Below are 23,783 nucleotides of genomic sequence, written 5' to 3'. Positions count from 1 at the left end.
AGTTTCATTCTCTGTGGGAAGAATGAATGCCTTAGTACTTTTGTCTCAGCTTCTCAGTATTCAGAAGAATTTTTCAGTATTTGAGACTGACTAGTTTGTGTGTTGCCTAAGGTGAAAGTCCTGGCTTGATGCCACTAGCAAAAGCTTGCACGGTCAGTGATTTGACATGCCATTTGAGATGCTGTGGGTACAATGCTGCTTCTCATGTGTATTTCCTTTCCTAAAAGTAAAACCAAAGAGTGGTAGTTGCAATATAAGACATCCAACAGTAGCTGGATTATCTATTTCTAATTTTGGAATAAGCTTAGGTTTAATTTCCTACATTCACCTACATTCATTTGCTGTAGATATAATTTGGTAGAAGTAAAATAAAATCTTGTATTTATAAGCTGTCTTGGTTTGGGAAGACAGGTATCTGCCAGGGAAAGCTTGAGTTTCCCTTGCAATGGAGAATGTAAATCTTCCCCCTTCCAAATTATTATAGTTTTGCAATTAAAAGCTTTTCAGGCAAAGATTTGGGAATACAAATAACGGTTCTTTACTAAAAATATTAAGAATACAAATGTAGTAGTACAAAAAAAAAGCAAACAAAACAAACAAACAAATCCTAGAAACCCTGACAAAGTCAGAAATACAAAGTGACACCCTTTTGGTCAGGGTGTTGGAAGCAGTCCAAAGTAAGCCCTCCTGGAGTAGCAGATGTGGTTCTGTTGGAGTAGAGATGGTCTCACAGAAAGGGTCCAGGAATGGCAAGATGGGTCCAGTCTTCCTGCAGGAATCCAGTGGAAAACCAGAATGTCTGGTGTTCCTGACTCTCGGTTTTTATCTGGGTAGGAAGGGTTTGGCTCCCCCCATGGGGTGAAGCATCTCACAATGGGACTATGCAATGTGTCATGTCATTGGTGAGCCTTAATGACCAGAAGATGTCCCTGGGGAAGGTGGAAAGAGATCAGGAACACTGCCCCACCCAGTTTTACCAGCTGGCCCATTATCAGAAGGCAGCCCCCCCCTCCCCCCAAGAGTTACAAGAGGTAAAGAAAACACCTCCACAACCGGTTTCAACAGGTGGAATAGAATAAACTTTTTTTTGGTTACATAACCTAAGACACAAGCAAACACTTTGGGTCTGATTCAATTGTCTGGAATATTAAGATGAATCTTGATCTGTGTATGGAAGAACACAATTCTTATAAGAATTCTTATTTTTACAAGAAATTTTGCTTCATGGTTACATTTGTCACAGTGGAGAAAAGGAAATATGTTTTCCTGAGTCTCTAAATTTTTCTGTGTTGACAAACCTTTTCCCTATGTGGAGTTCTGCCAGAACCTCAAAGAATTTGTATGGATGTAGGAGTGCTTCCTGTAGGATGCAACAACTTGAGTCATAGCCTGTGTTTCCAGAAGACACAAATGATGCATGATTATACAATAAAATTGAGTTATACTATTTCCTTTTTTAAAGATATAATTCTTTTCCATGTGTGTCCTTCACTAATTTAAAATTAAATTAATTTTGTAAATATATTGGAAAAACTGTTCATAGCCTAGCAGAAAGGTAAGCAATCATCTGAATAAGTAAATGCATCCTGCATTTAAATAAAATAGTCTTGAATAATTTTGAATGTCTCATCTCTTTTGTCCATGGCATATAATTCAGGTTTGTACAACCGCTGGGTTAAAATCAGAAATCACATAAGAATAGCTAATGCTGTCCTTGACATATCTAATTCACTGTGTAATATTGGGTAAAAAAACACCTGCTCTGAACTGCTTGAACACAACACACTGAAATCTTATCAACAGAGGCTAGATTAAACACAGTGTTGTTTCATTGATTGTCTTTTACCAGGTACTGTGAAAAGCTAATATTTTTTTTTGTTTGTTTGGAGGATTTTTTTGCTGTTCTCTGACAGGAATAAAATGTATCTGCTTGAGGAATTGAGGAATGCAGTTTGTACTAAAAGAAAAAGTTCTAATCTAATTAAGTCTTGGAAATAAAAATGAAAGCTCAGGTGGTTTTTTAATGGTTGGGTTTTTTTGTGCTAAGTAATTTTGAATACTTGTTTAACTGTATACTAGACATATTAACAAATAGCAGATATATACAAAAACAGGTATAACATTATTTGACCTTGCTATAAAGTGCACAAACACTCTAAGTCTTGACTTAAGTCCTGGTCTGGGGGAACAATTTCCCCCTGAACCGAATGCAAAGCATCTCAGGCTGCCACACATTTTAATATTACATAACCTTGGTACAGATTTGCATGTAATAGTATAGAAATGTGGGCTTAATATTGAAGGGGACATTAGATCACACCTTGTAGACTCTCTCTGTTAAGAATAATTCTATCTCTGTTTCCAGACTTCTGTGATGATTTACAGCCTCCTTTTAAATTTTTTGTTTATCCTTGTAACTTAAGATTGTTTTTCTATAATATTATAACTGCAAATAGGTAAACAGCAGCAAGGGAATACTGAGAACAGTTATTGTCAGCATTTTTTTTTAATTATAAAAAAATATAATTAAAGTACTATTGTCTTTACATGTATTTTAGGTTTGCTATAAATAACAGTATTTTTTAAAAATATATTTAAAATAATTTTAGAATCATGCCTTGAAGATAAGAGATAAGGATGTCTGATCCTGACCTCACTCTTTCACAGTTCCTTGCAAAGCAGACTTGATTCTTTTATCCCTTAGTTGGTTTATTTAGGTCATGTAATTCTTATCTAGATTCTTCCATTTGGGGATTATGCATTGAGATAGACTTAGGAAAAAACTACACATGAGTCTCAGTTAAAAGTCAAGATAGCTCATGGAGCAGGTTTTTTTTGTTTATTTAGGCAGAGTAATTGCTTTTTTTTTCCATAGACAGCAGCCCTATCAGTGCAGTTCACAATGAATAGTTACACTTTTGTGGCAATACAGCATTGTTGACCCTAATATTAGAAAGCTGCTATAATCTCTTTTTCCATTTCTGCTGCTTGTTTTGCTGCACTTGATGTCAATTCTGGAATGTATTACTTTCTGTTTTATTAAGTATTGGTTTTGATTTTGGGACCGCTTCCTAATCAGCTAAGGTCAGAATTCAGAATTATCTTGACCTTCTAAATTCTTCCCTCTCATCTTTGCTTGTTTTTGTGTGCCCATTTTGTAAGCATAATCTACTCATGTTATCAAGTTACTAAATGGAAGTACTATTATCCTGCAAATGAAATAGACTCATCTACGTGTTTCATTATCATCCTTCAAAACATTAATTACAATTGTATTTGAAACCCCTTTTAAACCAAAGTTTGTGGCAACTGGCCACAGCTTTCTGCACAGTAAATAGGGCAGAGGCTGTGCTCCTGCCCTAGGAATGTGTGTCCCATGGCACCATCTCTGGACAAGTGTTGAGAAAAGCCTGATAAAGAATTAAGCAAATTGAATTGCATTCAGCTTGGGACTGAAATCTGCACTGCATTCGGTGTTATGTCAGTGAGGCAGGATTAAAAGGATCTGTTAATTTGTCGTTTATCTCAATGCAGTTTCCTCTTGCACAATGATTCTAGGAGGAAAACTTGCTTGATGACCACCCTCTGTAATACATGAATGTGGAAAGGCCTCAGTCTTGGTGTGTTAGAAACTTCATATCATCTAACAAAATATGATGGTGATTTGCTTGGAAGGATTATAGGCTTGTAATTTTGCTAAATTTGGTCATATTATAAGCTTCCTCCTAGAAGGACCTAGCAGGGTTCCCTCAAAAGACAGGTTACTTTTAAAAGCAATCATCTGCTGGTCTATTTATTAAAACTAGTTTAGGTATGAACAAAAATATGTGAAGTAGCTTTATGGAGTTGTATTTTTTTTTTTTTTTTTTGTATTTGTGTTGAGTATGTCACAACTCAACTTAGTCAACAAGTGGAGCAGAGTGGGGGAAATCCGTTTTGTTTCTCTCTTCCTTTTTTTTATTGTAAGCTACTGTTTTCTGTGCCCTATGAGAGAGCATTTTAAACTGTCATGGGGGTTATTTGGGATGCACAAGGATGCAGAAAAAAGGGAACCAGTAACCTCCACTCGCAACTATCTTTTCATATATCCTTTCCCTAGTAGTTTGTATCCAGAATAAATAATCTTTTTCTGCATGGATGGATGTGCAACTCCATGCGGGGAACTGGACAGTGACATGCCAGCATTCAAGAAGGATTTATAACCTCAAATTTCCTGTCTTCTCCTGTTCAAGTTCTTTTGTGGATAACTTTTCATTTCAAGGCACTGGTGCACAAGAGAAAATTTGGTTTCTTTCTGCTGTCCAAGTTGTAGACTTTGACTGAAAAACTTCCTAAGTTTTGTGCTAAGAAAACAGTGAAGAAAAAGAAAATTTGTATTTAAGTCACATAATGCTTCCCAAACCTATTTTACTTTGCAACTTGAAGATGTTGATTGCTTCTGTTGCCTGCTGTGTGGTGTTTTCCTTGGTCTTTGCATGTCTGTCGGGTTCTGCTGTACTCATTGGGACATTTCCTGTCAGCCCTGCTATGGGCTGCACCTCCTGCCTCAGTCTCTAATAAGTGATACAGGGGAGCCTTTTTGTACTGCCTGACAGAGAATGATGTACTAATAAATGATTATTTGTATTACTTGACCCTCATAAGTCAAGAGGATATTAAGGTTTTAATTCTCCTGCCTCTACTTGATGGAATCTTACATCAAAGAAGAGAAAAACAGTGTTTGGGTTATTTTGGCCAAATTCTAAAGCAGTCAAAGGAATGTTGTTGGTACTGGTTTTGTGCATCTGAGTTTGAGCAAGCTCAGATCCTGTGTTCTTTGATTGTTTAATGATTGTAAAATGTAAACTATTAAAAATTCCAATCCAATTTTCTTATCAGTTCTCTAATTTCAGTTATGAGGTCTAATATCAAAGATGTAGAATAATGGTCCATAAGCATTTATAAGGGTTCACAGCTTGTCCTGTTTTATTCCTGTTCTGTCTTGAAATACTTTTAAAAAATCCAATCTAAGATAACAAGTGTAGGAAAAGAACTTAATCTCCCTAAATTATTTTCCTGCAGCTGGAAAGTGCTGTGCAACACTTGTCTGTACTGTAGCACTACTGTATTATTTGGTAAATTGAACCTCATGATTTTTTAGTATACTGTAATTTTGAAAAAGAATCACTAAATTTTTTTAATTCCTTTCAAGTTGAGGCATAGCATACTCATTTTTCCTTTTTCTAAATCAAAACACATCCCACACTTAAAAAAGAATGCATATTCTTATTTGTTGATTGCAACAAATAATAATCCCTGAGATAGGTGAAAGGGGATGTTGGGAGAAAAGCAGTCAAGATTAGATCATGCAATTGTTTCGCTTAGATTCTTCTTTCTGGTTTTGTTCATATTCTTGTTTTCATGTTTTTAATCCACGACATGGTTTTGTTCAGGGTAAAACAAAAAAAGGAAACTTCTTTCTTTCAGTGCAGGCTTAAAACAAGCTTGTAGTTGTTCAAAGTATAGCCAGTGTTTATTGTAACAGACATTTCTGGGTGTCTGGAGAGAAAGAAACGTAGAATAATTCTGTTCCCAGACTTCGAAATAAAATGAGTTTATCTGCCCCAACAGGTTCTTTTTTGCCTTTCTACAAGACAGATAAATACTAGCCTTTCACTGAAAGAAGTTATTATATGAGGACATGTGTGGCTACAGCCAGATGGATATATTACAGTTTATAATGTTCTGTGAGATTTCCTTTACAGTACAACGTTAGCACTCAAAAACATTTGTCTGCTTTTAAACTTTGGTGATAAGTATTTTCAAATTCTGATAGAATAGAAATAAATATTTCTGTATTTGCAATTTTTTTCCTCTTTATTTCTCTGCAGACGTTTTCTTGTAAACGTGAAGGGATAGGGCACAATGACTGAGTTTTGGCAAAGAGGATCTGAACACAAATCACTGAACTTGAAGATACTGAACTAATTGAAGGCAAAAGGTTGTCTACATAACACCATTTTTTTTCCTCTGTAGTATAAACCATAAGAACTATGTGGGTGTTTTGGTGCTTGTCTCCAAGTAATTTGTATTTCTAATAACAGCAGTTTGTCTAATTATTTCTAAAGATAATGTTTTTGATGGTTTTAAATCATGGCATAGGAGTGCAGAGAGTTAGGGGTGCTATAACTTCTGTGATGGTGGTCTGGGAGAGCTGCTTGGATTAGATCACATGTTTTTCAGATGTGGCCTTATTGTAGATGATTCAAGAAGATCCCTGAATCAGGGGAAAGTGGAACCAGATGTTCAGGCTCAGTGCAGTGTGGGCCCACCAGGACTGAGCCTGGTGCAGAGCCACCCTGGACCAGCCCTGGCTCTGCAGGGAGAGGGCAGAAGGTCTGGTGTGGCCCCTGCACCCTGCATTGCTTTGGGAGGAGGAAGGTGGGAGCTTCTGTTCAGAGCCTCTGGAGTTTGTGGCCCACTTTGGCTCTGTTTGGTGATATGCTCTTCTCAAGAAGCTCGTGGATGCTTAGGCACTGTTTGCTTAGAGTGATTTTCAGTTTATTCTGAAATAATTGGAGTACTAGGGTTGGTGCTTCTGTCATCATTGTCCATCATGTTATTCCCCTGGCTATGTCACCTGTGTGTGACGAATGTGTTGTTACATTTCTGTAATGCAGAGATTAAAGTGTTGACCTTCCTTCAGTTCCATTGAATGCAGTTTATATAGTATCCTAGAGACCAAAATGCTTAAATCTTTTCTTTCCAAAGCACAGTTTGCTATGCTATGTTGCCAAATAGCAACTTGTACCCAGAAGCAGGTAGGGTTTTGAAGAAGTGCAGGTGGAATTGTTGACTTTTACCACATAGCTTAAGGAAACTAAAGACTGCTTAGATAGAGCACTGATAAGTACTTAGGTCACAAATTGAAGGACTGAAAGTTAAACTGAATTTGTAGAGGATTAGATGAATTTAATGTTTTTTCAGAACACTTGTTTTGTGGAGAAATAGATGAAAGCAAGACATCAGAAATCCATCTTAAATCTTCTGTTAACTCTGAGTGTTAAGAAATGGGTATTCAGAACAATAATTAATTTTATTGCCTAGAACATCATCTACGGGTTTTTTTACTCATCACAGAAGTGCTTTTTTGGCCATAATTATGGTAAAGTGTTTTTTACCTTTTGTTGTTTTTTTTTTTTTTGTTCCCATAGGTGACTGTTTTAATGCAATAGTGTCGTTAGCTGTGTGAAGACTAAAGATGAGAATAGCAGGTAAGTACACTCAGTAAAATCACGCTTTGGTCATTTATGAAACAACTGCTCTATATAACATAAACAAGTTGTGACAGTAAGGTTTTAAAGTCATAGAATCATAGAATACCAGGTTAAAAGGGATCTCAAGAATCACCTGGTCTGACATTTCTTGTCAGAAGCTTGGTCTAGACAAGATAGTCGTCATGTGAGAAGTGGAGATTTCCTCAAATCTTTGGTGTTAGATTAGTCTGTCAGCACACCAGGAAAGCCAAGGCCCTTGTGCCTGACTAGTCTGTGTCCTGTTAGGGAACCTTCAGTGAACTTTCTTGTCCTGTTATGGGGACCCTTCTGTGAACTTCCTTTTCATTTGGGTGGTTCTTGAGTGACTATGGTAATACCTACTTTTGTTACTCATTGGTGTAAAATTGACTTGCTTCACTGTTACAGATATAGTCAATAAAATACAGAGCACGAGCTCAGTGAGGGGTGGTTGTATATTGGAGGCAGGTAACTTTGGAATGATGGTGTGAGCTACTATTAGAATTAAGTTACAAAGAACCAAGTTCATCTCAACAGAGTGATTTCACCACAGTTACTGGTTCAGCAACAAGATGCCTGCTCCTGTCTCCCTTGGTTGACATAAGCTGTGAAGGTTTATCAGCTACAAATCTGATCTCAACAGAGCCTGGCCAAGGTGTTTCCACTCTGCTCTCCCCTCTGTTGCCTGTTAGCATGTGCTTGAGGTTGCAGATTGTGTGTGTATGGAATCATTGTGGGATAGGTTTTGAGCATGGTCACAGCATTCCATCCAAGAAGTAGCAGCTGTATTTTACCCTATAATTTTCATACTGCTGTAAGTTACTCTAATTTAAATCCTAGCCCAGAACTCTGTCCAGCCAGATTTTAAAATGGCCAGTGTTGGGGAGTCCACCACTTCCTGGGGAGATTATTCCAATGTCTGATTGTTCTCATTGTGACAGATTTTCCGTGTCTAACTGGAATCTTCCCCAGAATAACTTATACCCACTACTCCTCTTGTTTTCCATTGATTCCTTGCAAAAAGGGAGTCTCCGTCTTCTTTGTCGCTGCCCTTGAAATACTGGAATGTGGTACTAAGTTCTCCTGTAAGTCTTCTTTCAAGGCTGAGCAAACCCAGCAGTCTCAACTTTTCTTCATCTGGCAGGCTTCCAAGTCCCTTGGTTATGTTTGTGTTGGACTGTCTCTAGATTGTCCATGTCTTTATCGTTTTTCTTTTTTTAATAGCAGGGCCCAACACTGAAGGGAGTGGAACAAGTGTGGCCTGACAAGTGCTGTGCAGAGAGGAATAATGAGGATTAATGACTTTATCTCTGTCTGCTGGTGATGCCCTTGTTCATGCAGCCCAGCATCCTGTCAGCTTCTTTGCCAGCACCCTCCATTTGGACTGAGCTTGTTGTCCACCAGAATCCCCTAGTCCTTTTCCACAGAACTGCTCCCCAGCTGGGTAGATTCCAGTCTGTTCTTCTTCATAAGTCCTGGGTTATGATTTCTGTGGTGGAGGACTTTACACTTATCCTTCTTGAACTTCACTGTTAATGTTAAGCCCATTCTTCCAGCCTATCCAGGTGTTCCTGCAGGTTCTCTCTCCCTTTGGACATGCCCTCTTCTTCTCAGTTTTGTATCCTCATCAAACTTTGTCCAGGTATGCTTCACTTAACTGGCATGACAGGCATTGCTGTTCTACTTTATTGATGTTTAATGAAACTCATCTTGGAATTGAGATGGTCGAAGAGCAGTTAGCTTGTTAAAATGCTGTAGGTGATCTCCAGTGACTGCTTAAGGTGCCATGACTTGATATATTTTGGCTGCTATTTCTGTAAGATGATGAAGGAGTAAGGAAATTGCAAATGGTTGTCTTAAGCCATTTCTTCCCCGCCTCACTAAAATTGCTACGTGCTTTTTCAAGTGTCTGAAACTTTCTGAATGGTTGCTGGGAGTTTGAAAACTATAAAAGCCTTTTCATAGAGCTAAGTTACTGTAGTTCAGACTTTAAGAAACTAATTCTACTTGACAGAAGGTATAGTGGTTGCAAAAATAAGATCTTTGCTAATACTACATTAAAAGAAAACATTATTTTAGACATTTTTGTTACAGTAGAATAGCCTGTGTAGCAATGGAACAGTTTTGAGTTTCTGGTGCATGGCACTTTTATCAATAGTTAGTGTTATTTTGCAGAAGGAGAAACTGTTGCTTCTTCTAGAAGAAAATGACACTTTTTCCAGGTTGTTAATGCATGCAATTTTTGTCACTACTCCTAATTTTGCTTTATTAACTGCAAACTGGGAACAATTTGCTAAAGTGAATCTCATAAAGAATTGGAAAATGCTCCAATTTTTAGGTGCCTGATTCACCTGGAAAATTACTTTCCAAACATATTTAGGGGGTTTTTTTTCCCTTCTGTACAATTTTTTTTTTCTTAAAACCACAAAGTAGATATGGCAGTTCTTATAGAATGTTTCACCCATAGCAAACATGCCAGTTTTGGTTCAAATGGTTAAAGAACCTTCTAGGAGATTTCTTACTGAATCTTTGAAGGGAGCACTTGCAGTTCAGTTGAAAAGCTCAGAATATAGAGTAGAGAGGATGGTTAGTCCTCAGGCTGAGTTCTTGTTCATCTCACATACTGCACACTAAAACATGCTCTCCAAATGCCACTTGCTAGATGGCACATTCCAAAATCTGGTACCATCTTGTGGTTGCTTGGAAAACCTTTGCCCCATTTCTTAACATATGTGCAGATCTTCTGTTTCTCCAGCACTTGCACATGCTTCCCTTCCTTTCAAGTGCAGTGATCTTAGGAGTTCCAGCATAATATTTTTAAGTTAGGTTTTTTATATAATATTTTTAAGCATAATATTTTTAAGCTTTGTTTTCTTACATCATAACATGTATGTGCTCACACACAAAAAAGACCAAACTACAAGCAAAAAACCCTTGTATCTTTCTTCATCTTTCTTTTATTTTTCTATCCCCTTATCTTTTTTTAGCCTTTTGGGAGGATTGATTAGCATCTCTCATCCTTCTGAAGGCTGAGTAATCTGTCTATTTTAAGTTCTTCTGAGCAGCCCATCACAGCAGTCTGAGATCTGCAGGAATATAAGTTTGGTTTTTTCTAAAGGATTTGGCTGGCAAGCTGAGAAGAAGAAGTATGCTCTAAGTTTGATTCTTCCAACCAATTTGACATACTGAAGTGAGATAGGAAGGCAGGATATTAATCAGATGCCTCCTCGTTTGACTTGTGCTCTCAGTCAGTAATTTTTAGTCAGTATTTTACAGTCAGTTAAGAGTGGAGTATTCTGTAAAAATATATTGCAAATTATGCTAAAAAAAAACGGTGAGGTTTGTGGCAGTATCACATACATTTCTATTTCAGATGTAAGCTGCTGTGGTTGTGTGCTTACAGCTCTTCTCCCACAAATTGGCCACTCAGCACTGCAGGAATTTAGCCTCATGAAACTTAGAGCTGCCTACTTCAGTATATTAAAACGGGGATGGGAGAGGTGCTGCTTTTTCTTACTTCTTTTAAAATAGCCCTTGAGTTATCAAGCTTGCTTTTTGAAGGTCATTGATATAAATTTCTTGAAAAATAAGTGAGAATGCTTGTTTCTGGCTGGCTGGGTTTGGGTTTTTTTGTGGGTGGTTGTTGGTTGGTTGGTTTTTTTTAATGTCACACTCAGAGCTGACTGACCATAGTAGCCAAGCTGCAGTATATTAACAGATCCCTGATCACTCAGTCTGGGCCATATATTAAAACAGAGGTAGGTCAATTTGAGGGCAGGGGGAAACACAGTGTTTGTGAACAGTGAGGAACCCGATATTCATGCCTAAGAACAGGGAAACGGAATGGGGAAGGTAGGGATTTTGCCTTTGGACAACAGCTGGGTAGATCATCTTAGTTCATTTGGTTAAGATGGATTTTCATGGAAGCCTGGTTTCTCCTGGCTGCTGAGCTGAGTTGGTGTTCTGTGGTCTCAGGCAAGCCTGGAGGTAGAGAAAGTTGAGACCAGAATACTTTTGGTATGATAATCTTGGTGCAGTTTAGTGCAGTTACATCCTACATTATAATATCTATCCATAATATCCATGCTTTTTCTCAGATTTATTTTGTTTAGTAGGTCCACAAATGATCATCCTGTTTGAACTCCCCAGAATGTCATCTGATACACATTTCTCATGTTGCTAATTTTGGTAAACTAATGTTACCATTTGCAGATAATTTTTTGAAACTTTTTTCTGTTTCTTAACAGGTGCTGCAAAGTTGGTAGTAGTCATAGCAATATTTTTATTGACGTTTTATGTCATATTTCAAGTGTTTGAAATAAAAATGGACGCAAACTTAGGACACATATTTGGTAAGTGATTACTTCATTTTCTCTGTACATTTACTAATATTTACTTGTGCCTTTATCAAGAATATTGTATTCATTTTGCCTTAGGCTCTTCAACTTAAGAATTCTGGTTTTATCTTTAATAAGTGTGGTTGTTATTTTTTTATATATAATATGTGTATTAAATTGCTTTCTGTATGAAATATTTAACCTACTCTTAATCAGTTTGATTGTTTTGTCTCTGTTCTGGTCTCCGCGGTTCTCCGCGGCTGGCTCTCCATGACTCTCCATCAGCCATAAATTAAAGCTGTGCTTCTGAATGGGATTCCTAATCACTTTCATTCTGCTAATGCATAAAAGTTGGTTTTTATTGGAGCATAACATTTAGGTGTGTTTGATACTTCATTTCAAACAGCCTGTTTTTATAAGGGTACAGAAAGATTTTACATTTATAGGATATGATATAGCAGGTGACACTTCAATAGTAACAGCTTGTAAAACTTTCTTTTTTCATTTTAGCTAGATCAGCATTGGATGCAGCTGCACGCTGTGAGTATTCATAGGCATGTATTACTGCTGTGACTTGCTTTTACTAATAACAGAAAGACTGATGAATTTTCATAGTTAAGAAAGTCTTAATTACACTTCAAATGCAATCAGAAACTAATTTTCCTCTTCTCCTGATTTTCCTAAATTTCTGTTAAAGTCTGTTTTGTAGTTTTGGCTTGTGGGTTTTGATGACAGTGCCAGAGCAAGCAGCAGGGTGACAACAAGGAGTTGAAATAATGAGATGCTTCAGGAACTTAGATTATTTTTAACTATGTAACTACAGATGTGATACTGTTTGTGTTTCCTCTCTTCCTTGAGTTCCTTCAGAATGTATTTGTCTGTTAGCCTACCTGTGGTGTTCTCTAAAATCTTGGTTTATTTCCTTTTGAAAGCTACAAAACCTCCAAGATACAAGTGTGGGATCTCTAAAGCTTGTCCTGAAAAGCATTTTGCATTCAAAATGTCAAGTGGAGCAGCAAATGTAGTTGGACCTAAAATTTGTGTAGAGGATAATGTGTAAGTATTTTTACCTGTTGTTTCCGAGTGTCTCTTTCAAGTACTTAGATCACTTTGCGCACAAAAACAGCAGTTTGAATCAGGTTTTTTTGCTAACAGTTTGACTCCATGAAAAGGTCACATTGCATTATAGCCTTATCTCTGATGAAGTGCACTTAATGCTCTTCAGTAAATGCAGAAATGTATGTTATTTTAATGCATGCAAGATAGCTTTTGCTTTGTTTCAGGTTTACAGACTTAAGGGTTAGTTAGACTTTGTCAAGTCAGATGCACACTTGTCTCTAAGTAACTTGTCCTTGTGCCTCTAACAGTAATTCAGTGAATAATTGTGTTGTCTTTTACAAGTAATCTTTTAAACTATATTTTCTCAGTACCAATGTCAGAACATATTTTCTACTTTTCTTCTAAGGTTGCCTTCAAAAGGGAAGATTTGTATTTTAATGATTGGTAGTTATTTAACTGTGCCATTGGTAACTAAAGTTAATAAACTTTGAATAATTGTGAAATGAGGAAAACAACTGCTTGAGACACAGTTTAGTTTTAAGTCCTCTTTTTTAATAGTATTTTTGACACAGTATTATCAGTAATGTTGTGCATAAAAGTATTTAACTTGGTACTTTTCAGTAGCCCCCATAAAGGGAATATTAATATTTATTTTTAGACTGTGTTTTTCTTCTTAGGTTGTTCCTGCTCATTGTCACCCAGAGTGTGCAGCTTCCTATAACATAATCTAGCCACTTACTTTGCAGATGACATGTCAGAAAAGACATAGTGTCGTTAGTGTTGTTGGAAGGAGATTTTTTTAATATCAGTCATGCTTAACACCTTTGCCTTCCAGTTGCATTTAAGCTACTCCAGTTTAGCTGTTTCTCAGCTCACACTATATTAGTACAGATAGCACGTACAGCAGCTGGTGCTAATGAATTCTAGAGCCAGTGGCAACTTCTCTGTGAACAACAGAACCCCACATAATAGAGTAAATAGAATAATTCATGTATAAGAGAAAAAAAAAAGTATTGGTAGCATTTTACTCTCTACAGTAACTGTATGACCAGTCTCAAGTGATCTAAAAGAGAAGACTGTTTTTAGCACTAAGTAGCTGTGTAAGGCTGTATAAGGCTGGCTTAGCTCAAGCCTGTGGCTTGTGTGGGAATCAGTTTGCAGCAGAGCATTGGGTGTAGGTGGGGAGCACATGCACAGTGGGAACTCGCCTTGGCACCTGTGGACTATGAGCTGCTCCTTCTGCTTTCCATTCTTACTGGTGACTTGCTTGGTGACCTTGGGCAGGCTTATCTAATCTCTCAGCATGGTATTTCTGCTGGTGTTAACAAAACATGCTACTGTCTCATTTTGGTTGCTTAATATAGGAAGCTTAATATCTGTGAAGACTTAAGCTGATTCAATGATTAAAAGTTGTAGGAATGAAAGCAATATTTTAATTTCAGGATTGTAGGGTTATTTTGTTTGGGATTTTTGACTTTTTTTTTGTTTTGATGTCTAGTAAACTAATTAAGAAGAGTTTTGTTATTTCTGCCCAAAAAAAAGAGAAAATCCTCTACTAGATATTTTGCTGAAGAAAGTGATGAAAATAAAGTAGTTGCTGGAAAAAGTCCTCTAATTGGGCACTTTAATGCACAGGTATTGGATTCTGAAGTCCAGCTTTCCTTGGCAAACTTGTTTCTGAATTCCTTCGGAGGGAAACTGGTCATGTCTGTCAAACCTATCTATCAAATCAATGAAAATTTCTGATTGATTTTATATGATCTTCTGCTTTGCTCAAAAGATGTTTTATTTCTCTTTCAAAAGCTCTCAACTTGTTGACTGTAAATTCTTGGAAGAATTCTAAAACTGATGAAGGGCTGCCCTCCTGTGAGGAGCTGTTGCATTGCAGCCTGTTGCATTGGTGATTATGGACAAGCTGTTTCAAGTATATAAAGTAATATACCTGAGCTCTAAAAAAACCTCATTTCCTCTTGAGTGGCTCTTTTTTTAGAGATATTTTATGAACTCACACCTGCAAAAAGATTTTTCTTTTTCTGATTACTTTTTGTTCTTCATACTTCCAAGATAGGACAGCAGGAATGAGTTTTCATAATTTGTGAATGATATTTACAGAGTAGAGTATTTTTCCTATGAGTTAAATATAAGGATGTCACTTGACTTATGAAAGCACTAACATTGCTGATACAATTCAGAACGCAAGTAATTTGTCAATTTTTATGTTTTATTATGTAAATATTTTAATGTGAAACAGGACTACTGCTGTATACAAGTTTATTTATAGCTTTGTTCTCTATTGGGAAGCCATAATCCGAAACAGAAAAAAACATCCTAGACTCATCATCAAAATACTAAATATTGTAGTTGCTACTTCATGGGCTTTTTAGAAGGGGCTATGCTTACTTATTTACCAGCAATTTCTCCATGCAGTTTTACTTTAGTATGAAGCCAGTTGCATGATTGTGCCACAGTAACCCAATAGCAAAATGTTGTACTACATTCCTTTAGTAACTAGTAATTCTTGTATTCATAGTTGTGGGTTTTGTTATCTGAATCCATTATAACTTTTTGCATGTGTGGAATTTCAGTGTCTAGTCAGCTCAGTATTAGATATTTTTCTACTGGTACTTATTTACAGAGAATTTTGTTGTTTAAATGAAAGGAAGTTCTTATTCTTTTTTTGGTAAATTCAATGCCCACTAAATTTTACAGGAGGAAAAGAATGGGTTCAGAACTTCATTGCCTTTGTTCAATTATGTTCCAGTCTTTTTCTGCCATATGTTTTTCTTGTTTAGAATGGATGCTCAGACATGACATGAAAATCACATGATCAGAGCAGAAGTGATCCTCCAGTGGCTAAAATACTTCTGGAGTTCCCTACTAACCAGAATTGAATTCTGAATTTCAGCAGAAAATTTCAAGTATTTTCTTTCAGAAATTACTGAATTCGAGTTTTAATTTAAATGACAGGCTTTGGCAGATAATATAACTTAAGGGACTAACAGAAGAATATGAACTCTATCATCTCTGATTACTAGTTCTTTAAAACCTTTTAAATTCACTCTGCCAAGAGTTGTCCTTATCTAGTCTTTCACAGCCTCTCTGATTACTGGGTCTGTTTCTGATACTTGTCTATTCAGTTTATCATTCCTTTAAATTTTGGCTTCCATCTTCATCCTGGTTGCAAAAGACAGCACTAGAGAGGAAGATTTTTGACATACTTCTGTGATAAACCATTTCTTGTTTCTAGCCTATCACCAAGAAGTTGGCATGAGAAAGCTGATATGGAAGCTGTGTGTGTAAGGATGCATTGCTTAGAACAGATGTTCAGACATGACTGGAAAAATTATGTTGCTGCAGAAGAAATATGAAAAAAGGTTTGAACATAACAGGATTGTACACATGTGCAGCCCCTTCCTAAAGCTAGAGAGATTAAAGATATCCTGGTCAGGATGGAATTAAAGTGTCTTTTAGAGTGTGTTTGTAACTAGGGACATGTGTGCACTAGTATGCTTTTGCTGAGATGCTTTCTTTAATCTCAGCTGAAAGCTTCTTCATTATCTTAAATTATGTAATTGTTCCAAATTTCTCTTTGTCCTGTTACCTTTTTTAATCCTAGCTTCAAAATGTTAACGCTGGGATATCTGGGGCCTGAAGGCAGAACAGTTCTTCATACTGTGTAAACTGCCAGTGAACAGGGATGAGGAGGTCTGGGAACTTTCTCTCACTGGAGTGGTACAGCCACCATGGCCCAAGGCAGCAGAGTATCCTACCTAAATCTTAACATTCCTGTTACCTCTTCTTTACCACTCTGAAAGGCTTCCATTTCACAATGGGACTCTTATTTTCAGCCCATTTGCCCTTCTTGAGTTTAGTCAATAAATTACCGTAATAGATTCTGACATGTTTTTTGGTATGTGATTGTAGTCCAAGATTGTATGCAACTTTTGCTTAAAGTCCCATCAGTGTGCTATTTTTCTTGCAGATAGATTTCCTGTTATGTGTATGAGTAGCTAAGTGCTTTGCCTTTCTTGTTTCTTAATGTGAATTTTAAATGCTTCTGTTCAGTTAACTTTTGAACTCATTAACACATTTTTGTTCACTGTGTGCTTGCAAAAAAGAAGCTTAAAATGTTAGTTATGTGACTATGCTGAGCTCTGCAAATTAATGTTTGGTTATTTTTTACAACATTAATAACATAACTATATAAATAGCACTATTTTTGTAGCACTTTTAATATATAGACATACTTTGAAACCATGATTAAGCAATCAAATTGCTTAATATACTTGATGTATTATTCTTAATTTGGTGGTGCTTCAAGAACAGAGATTAGTTCAAGGAGTTTTTGCTTCATTTAAATACTCATGAACATGCAGTCTAACTATGTCTCTCTTGAACTTGATCCTGTTTAAAAACCAGAAATATTTCACATCAAAAGATTGCCCCATTAAAAATGAAAATATTTATTTTGTTTCAGTTTAATGAGTGGAGTTAAAAATAATGTCGGCAGAGGAATTAATACGGCCTTAGTCAATGGTAAGTGACATTTTAAGTGGGCACATTGTCTTCATTTTAAAATTGTTTCTGAAATTTAAGGTGAAACACTATGGGCTGGTGAAAGGCAACCACTAAGGAGAAAATTCAGCTTGTTTATATTAAGATCATGGGGAATATTGGCACTGACACCTTGTTACAAAGCAGAAAAGCTCAGTGCATTTTTGCTTCTAAAAATGAGTTGTAAAAATAGTGATGTGGACTGCTGTGGTGATTGCCTTGTTGATACATCACGTAAATTCCTAATGCACAGGAAATGGAAAAAGATATGAGATGCATGCTGCTTCTTTTGACCTGGTATGTTGCCACCACTAATTAAACTGTAGACTGTATTCTTCTGTTGCTCTTTTTTCAGTGGGACTTCTTTAGCATCTTTTAACAGTTTTGTTACTACACAGTAAGACCAGTTAATTATTTCCTCACTTGAATCAGAATATTTGGTCTATAGATCTTGTATGTAAATATATCATGTTAGGTAATTGTGTTCAGGATTTGTAATTTTCATTAAAACCAAACAAGTTTAGCTGTGTGTGACCTTGAAAGCTGAACTGAATGTCAGCATTGGCAAATTTGTCTTTAATGTGTAGGAAATGATTCTTTGTAGCACTGAGAGAGTACTTTGTCATTTCACTGCAACATAAAGTCTTGTTATTTGTGGATTGTACTCAGATTTACATCATCTAAAGCATAACTTGAACAATGCTTCCTAATCCTATGTTGTTTTCCTAAATTGTCTCAATCTGTTCAAAACCAAAATACCTATCTTTGTATTTTATAGCTCCAGTTTTTCTCTCTGTCCTCCAAACTTTAAATGAATGTGTATGTTAAAAAAACCCCTCTCTTCCATCAAATACTCCTTTGTAGACAGCATAATAAAAGAAGGTAATGAGATATACTGTATTGCCCACTTTTTTCTATTTATTCTTAATGTTTAAATCTACTTACAATTTCCAGTCTATAACAAAACATGCAGTCTAATTTTAATCTTTCTGACTTTCCATATGGCACAAAAGGCAGTCTAAAGCTGTACTGTCTATTTTTGCAAAACTAACTTTAAAAAAAGGCAAATATATAAACTGAATATTCTATGTTGGTTTTAGAGCCTGTAGGTGTTATAATTTATTTTAGATTCCACTTGAAGCAAAATCAGAATTTTATCTAGAACCATAGAATGATCTGTGCTTGAAGGGACCTTTAAGATCACCCAGTTCCAGCCCCCCTGCCATGGGCAGGGACACCTTGCGCAGGTTGCTAAAGCTGCATCCAGCCTGGCCTCCAACTCTTTTGGGGATCTTCTCACTTTTTCCTTTTACCTTTCCCTGCACTTTTTCACAAACCACTACACTGTTTCCATAAAAGAAAAGTTACCATAATTAATTTATCTAGTGTCTTCTGCAGCACTTTGTCTGAAAGAGTGTAAGAAGAGTTGGGCATGTTATCTGTAAAATAATTTTGGCTATATTTGATGGCACCAAATGTTTCTTTTTCTCTTTTCCTTCAGGTAAAACAGGAGAATTATTAGATACTAAGTTCTTTGACATGTGGGGAGGAGGTAGGTGCAATTACACTGGGTAGACACAAACAACAAATGTGCCTTTTTTCTTCCTTCTTGTCCAAACTCCATTTGCTGTGTGATTTAAGGTGATAGTTACGGGAGTTCTTCACCTCTAACTTCGTAATTGTGAGGACAATACAACTTTAAAGAAACAAAAGTAGTTGAAGTTGGACGGAATGGTGTGGGTAATTAAGCAGACTTGTTCTCCAGAGTAATTCTCACTAGTGGTTATGTCTTTACACCATATGGATTAAACTCCTATAAAATAAAGAGTTCTCTGATGCATTTTCACTTTCTCTCACTCTGCATCTTTTTATAAAGATATATTTATAAATATTATATATATTTATATATATAAATATTATCTTTACAGATATTCTTAAAAGTAATGTCTTTGCAGAAAGACATTGCAGGTGTTTAAATACAGAATTTTTGCTTATTATTAAACAGTTTTATGTTCTCTTTCTCTTCAGATGTGGCACCACTTATTGAATTTCTGAAGACCATCCAGGATGGAACGATTGTGCTAATGGCAACATATGATGATGGTGCAACCAAGTATGTAATTGATTTTAAACAGCAAATGTTGCTTAAACTTTTATGTGCTGTTTTATACTGAAAAAATACATTATCACACAACCACTTCTAATAAGATTTTGTTCTTCCAAGGTGACAGATTGCAAACTATACTTTCAGTTTATTAGTTTTATAATGCAGATGTGATTTGGGCACAACAAAAATCAAACTAATACTAAGCAGATATAGGTGTGCTGACTTTTCTATTGGTGATAGCTCATTCTGTCTTAGGCTAGTAAGTTCAGATAGGTCCAGAGATAAGAACATGATTATGAGAACATACTCTGGTGGAAAGTGTCTGTTCTATCTCCAGCACTTTCTTCAGATCAACTCCAAGACAGAGTTTGGTGGTTACAGGATGGCAAAGACCATTCCTGACAAGCCTTGTCTGTATCCTTACATCTAAAGTCAAAGAGGTTACAAGCGTGACCATTGTATTTTTTGGTCTCAGTGTTTTACTGTTCCACCCTAGAGCTATTCAATAGATTAATCTAAATGTAGCCTAAGAGGGTGTCTTGAAGCATTGTCTTCCAAATTTCACAACTTGGATCAGTTTCAATAGACACTAAAATTACTGTAGAATATGTATTATAATCTACTCCTCACTTAAGTCACCCTATCCAAAGGATTGCCTTTCACAGTGAAAATTGAAACTTCTTTCCTTTTCTTCTGTTGTTTTATTAATAGTTAACTTTTTTTGTTAATGTGGTCTGTACATTTTTTTCCCCTCTTTTGGTTCAGTTTATCTACAACTTGTCTGTATTTTTGATATGAAAGCAGCTTCCCTGTGACTAAGTCCTGACTTTGCAATGTGGAATGTTCACAGTAAATAGTCAAGCGTGTTTGCATTCACTGCTTTTAGGAAAAAAGAAAGTAATTTACTGAGGTTTTAGCCAAGGTCGGATCTTCTCTCTGTTTTTCTGTTCACTTGTTTTGTTACTTTACATTTTACTTTCTTCCCTTTCTTCTTTGACATTTTATGAAATAAGTAGGGTTAGTTTTGCCTCAGTAATCATGTTACAGCTGATATTTTTGAAAGTTTGTATTCTGTAGACAGAATGTAGCTAAACAAGAAGTCGTATTTGGCCTTGTCATGCTGACAAGGAACTATTGCTTACTGACAATACTACAACTACCACTGGTAGTTGATAGTAAATATAAAAGCCAGTTCTTGGAAACAAAACTGTGAAGAATCAAGCTGCCCTTATTCTTGAGAATGTTGGACTATGGGTTGGGCAAATAACCTCCACAGTATTTATTAATTTCCATAATTTTGGCTTAAGTGAGTCATATTCACTTTATCCCAGTATCTCAATCACCATATCTCAATAGATGGTAGTAATCAGAAGTTTTGTGTCTTGTTTGGTAATTAGCCACATTTAATAACTTAATGGAAGAAATAAAGAGCTGCTATTTGGAGATTTCGGAATGATATCTTATCCTACAGAACTGTTTTCCTTTTGATACTAGAATTATTCTATTTGGCTTTACAGGCACTGAATCATGCTGTGAGGCAGCATTCTGAATTTTGAATTAACTGCCCCAAGCAGATGAGAACTTTCTTCAGATATTAATTTCATTCTTCTAATCTAAAATAGCTTTTACTTTATCTAGACTTCCGTTTGAGCCTGAAAACAATGTTTACTTTAAAGGCTGACTTTTTTAGTTGCTTGGAGAACTGCTAACAGAACTTTAGATGTATAAATTCTCACAGGAGAGGGTTCTTAGCTTTGGTTGGTCATGTGATAGGTTTATATCCTGGTTCCTTGAGATTATAGTATGAAAGAGCAGTGCTCATTGCATCAGGTGATTTCAGAACTAGCCTTACCTGATTCTGTAAGATAGATCTTGCCCAATATTGACTGACTTAAAGTATATTAAATGAGATCAAAGCAGACTGGTGCACTGAGCAATGAAAGCTCTAAGGGCATGTATTTTATTCACATACAAACTTCTCTGTTTTTTTCAAGGTTAAATGATGAAGCACGAAAACTGATTGCTGAATTAGGAAGCTCATCGATTACTAACCTTGGCTTCAGAGACAACTGGGTCTTCTGCGGTGGTAAAGGAATTAAGACTAAAAGTCCATTTGAGCAGGTAATGTCCTGAAATTTAACAGCCTGCATTAATAGAGGCATAGCATGTTTTATAAATGCCATGCATTTGTTCAAGATGGGTATCTATTGCAGTACTGGCACACTGTGTTATTTTCAGGTTTTTTCCTTGAGTAGCGTCCTCCTTTTAAACATACCAAAAAAAAGAGATTTTTTGGTGACTCATAAATAAGAAAAAAAACTTATATGGTGTAGATCTTACTATGCCAGTAACTAGATTATTCATCCTTTTAATGAATAAAATTAAACTGAAGAATTCAAAGCTTTCTGCCTGAGTTGCATTTTACATGCACTAAGAATGGTGAACTTCCAAGAGGTAAGTGGATAGTTAAGGTGTTGTTGTTCCCAGCTGTTAGCTTTGCTCTTCTCTCAAATTGCTGCCATCGCAAAATTTGTGTAATAGAATATATTCCCATACTTTAGCTGTTACAATTCAGCATGTGTCAGTGTTGCCTTTAATTGCTGGTAAAAGGAGCTTTTTACTTGCAGAGTAAGGAAGATGTGTTTTCTTCTGGCAGCCTTGTAAGGGAGGAGAAACAGTGGCAGACTCTTGGAGGCAAAAATCTCTTACCTGACTGTAGATGGTTGCCTGGTGGACAAATAAAATGTTCATTCAAATCTCACAATTTGTTTTCATTGCTTTGTAAATTTAGTGTCCTTATTTATTTTTACCTAGTGGTTCATGCTTTAATGCAGTTGGTCATTTCTTTGCTTCTCTCTTCCTAAGCAAACATCTATAAAAAAATTTTTAAATGTTTTCCCTGTATAGCTTAACTTTTTTACTGTACACTTGTCTGAGCAAGTTACTTTAAATGGTGAATACTTACAAATTGTTACATATGATTGAAAGTACAAGAAGTTAATAATGGTTTTTTTGTTGTCCGTAGCCTGAAAATATGTACATATCTTAAAGCTGTGAGTTAAAGAAAAAGGATAAATGGCTTCACATTAACAGCAGATTGATATTTTCCATTTATAGCATATAAAGAATAACAAGGACACAAACAAGTATGAAGGCTGGCCAGAAGTTGTTGAGATGGAAGGCTGTATCCCTCAGAAGCAAGAGTAAATGAAAACAGAAGAAAAGGAAAAAGAATATGGAAGAAAATGCACTTTCTGCTATTATTAGAGAGAGGGCTATGAAGGAGACTGTACTGTAAAAAATTTTTTTAAAGCATGCAGCCATCTTGTCAGTGTGTGCATGAGCACTGATACTTTGAATATTGGGATTATTTATTGCTAACACACATAGAAATTCTTTTTGTAAATATGTCCAAAATAAAAGAAACATCCAATCATTTCTATGCAGGTTTCTTAAAAGCACAGTATTTAGTTTGCCTGTGGTAAATAATACTTGTAGATAACTGGCTAATAAATTATGTATGTGGACAATAAACAGATTGTGACGAATGTACTGTCCTCTTAACAGTGCAATGTTGCTGTGACTATGTAAACTTGGTGGAATATTGTAGATTTTAGTAATACGTTAATAAGGAGCTTTATTTTTTTTTATCCTCTGCCTTTTTAATGGCAGCATCAATTTTTATTAAAGCTATATGGATATTCTAATACCAAGTGCTCCAAAAATTTATTTTGTAGTCCCACATCAAAACTTAATAATCAGAAAGGAAGACTACATGATCGTATAGCATAGATATGCCATGATTAAACAGTAGAATATTTTTTTTCTATCTTCAGGGGATGAACTAAGGTAAATATATAAATAGTATGTGTAATATGTAAAAGCAACTTGGAAGAATTTGTACTTAAATTGAAAGTGTTTACTTTATAGAAAGGAGCTGGCACATTAAGCAGCTCCTTTGGCTAATTTTTTCATTTTTTATTCAGTTTTTGTACCGCTGCTTAACCATTAATTCTCCCCATGGCTGTTCAGCTGCAGTGGCTGGTCACACAGTGAATGTGCCTAATGGAAGACCTTCCTCTTTTAGTTCTAACATCAGAAATAAATTTCCCATCACAAAGAGCCTGTTAGAAAGCAGTCTGCCTTCTAGTGAGGGTTGTTTCAGGGTACACAGTTATGTACCTTCACCACTTACAGTACTTCTCATGAGCCAAGGCAATCTCTTCTTCAGTGGAGTGTCAGAGAGCATTGTGTCTTGGGTTATGCAATGTGTGACTGTGAACTTAACTGACAGTGTTTCCTTCATCTTTTTTTTTTTTTAATGGAAGACAAAAAGGACCAAGTTTAAGTGGCCTTATTCTTTAGCTTAGAGCTGTATAAAAATCTTGCTTTCTTTCTAAACTTGTATTTCTTTTAAGTAGGGCCAGCTTGAACTTTTCCTGGAACTAAGTT

The 23,783-nt window shown here is 36.1% G+C and overlaps 1 protein-coding gene across 1 annotated transcript in view; it reads left to right on the top strand.

Annotated features, from left to right (window-relative positions):
• FAM3C (FAM3 metabolism regulating signaling molecule C) overlaps nucleotides 1-22,883 on the top strand; it is a 29,931-nt gene extending 7,048 nt beyond the window's left edge. The window contains exons 2-10 of the mRNA XM_083859021.1: nucleotides 7,194-7,253; nucleotides 11,522-11,626; nucleotides 12,122-12,151; nucleotides 12,544-12,667; nucleotides 17,148-17,206; nucleotides 18,726-18,776; nucleotides 19,253-19,337; nucleotides 21,326-21,452; nucleotides 22,449-22,883. Coding sequence (XP_083715147.1) covers nucleotides 7,241-7,253; nucleotides 11,522-11,626; nucleotides 12,122-12,151; nucleotides 12,544-12,667; nucleotides 17,148-17,206; nucleotides 18,726-18,776; nucleotides 19,253-19,337; nucleotides 21,326-21,452; nucleotides 22,449-22,538 — 684 coding nt within the window. The 5' untranslated portion in view covers nucleotides 7,194-7,240 and the 3' untranslated portion in view covers nucleotides 22,539-22,883. The remainder of the gene's footprint in view (nucleotides 1-7,193; nucleotides 7,254-11,521; nucleotides 11,627-12,121; nucleotides 12,152-12,543; nucleotides 12,668-17,147; nucleotides 17,207-18,725; nucleotides 18,777-19,252; nucleotides 19,338-21,325; nucleotides 21,453-22,448) is intronic.
• Nucleotides 22,884-23,783: the final 900 nt, after the last annotated feature.

This window comes from Zosterops lateralis (genome assembly GCF_965231275.1).
Source record: "Zosterops lateralis genome assembly, chromosome: 4".
Classification (NCBI taxonomy): Eukaryota; Metazoa; Chordata; class Aves; order Passeriformes; family Zosteropidae; genus Zosterops; species Zosterops lateralis.
The sequence above is the reverse complement of the archived record's forward strand: the minus strand, read 5'-3'. Positions and strand labels throughout refer to the sequence as shown.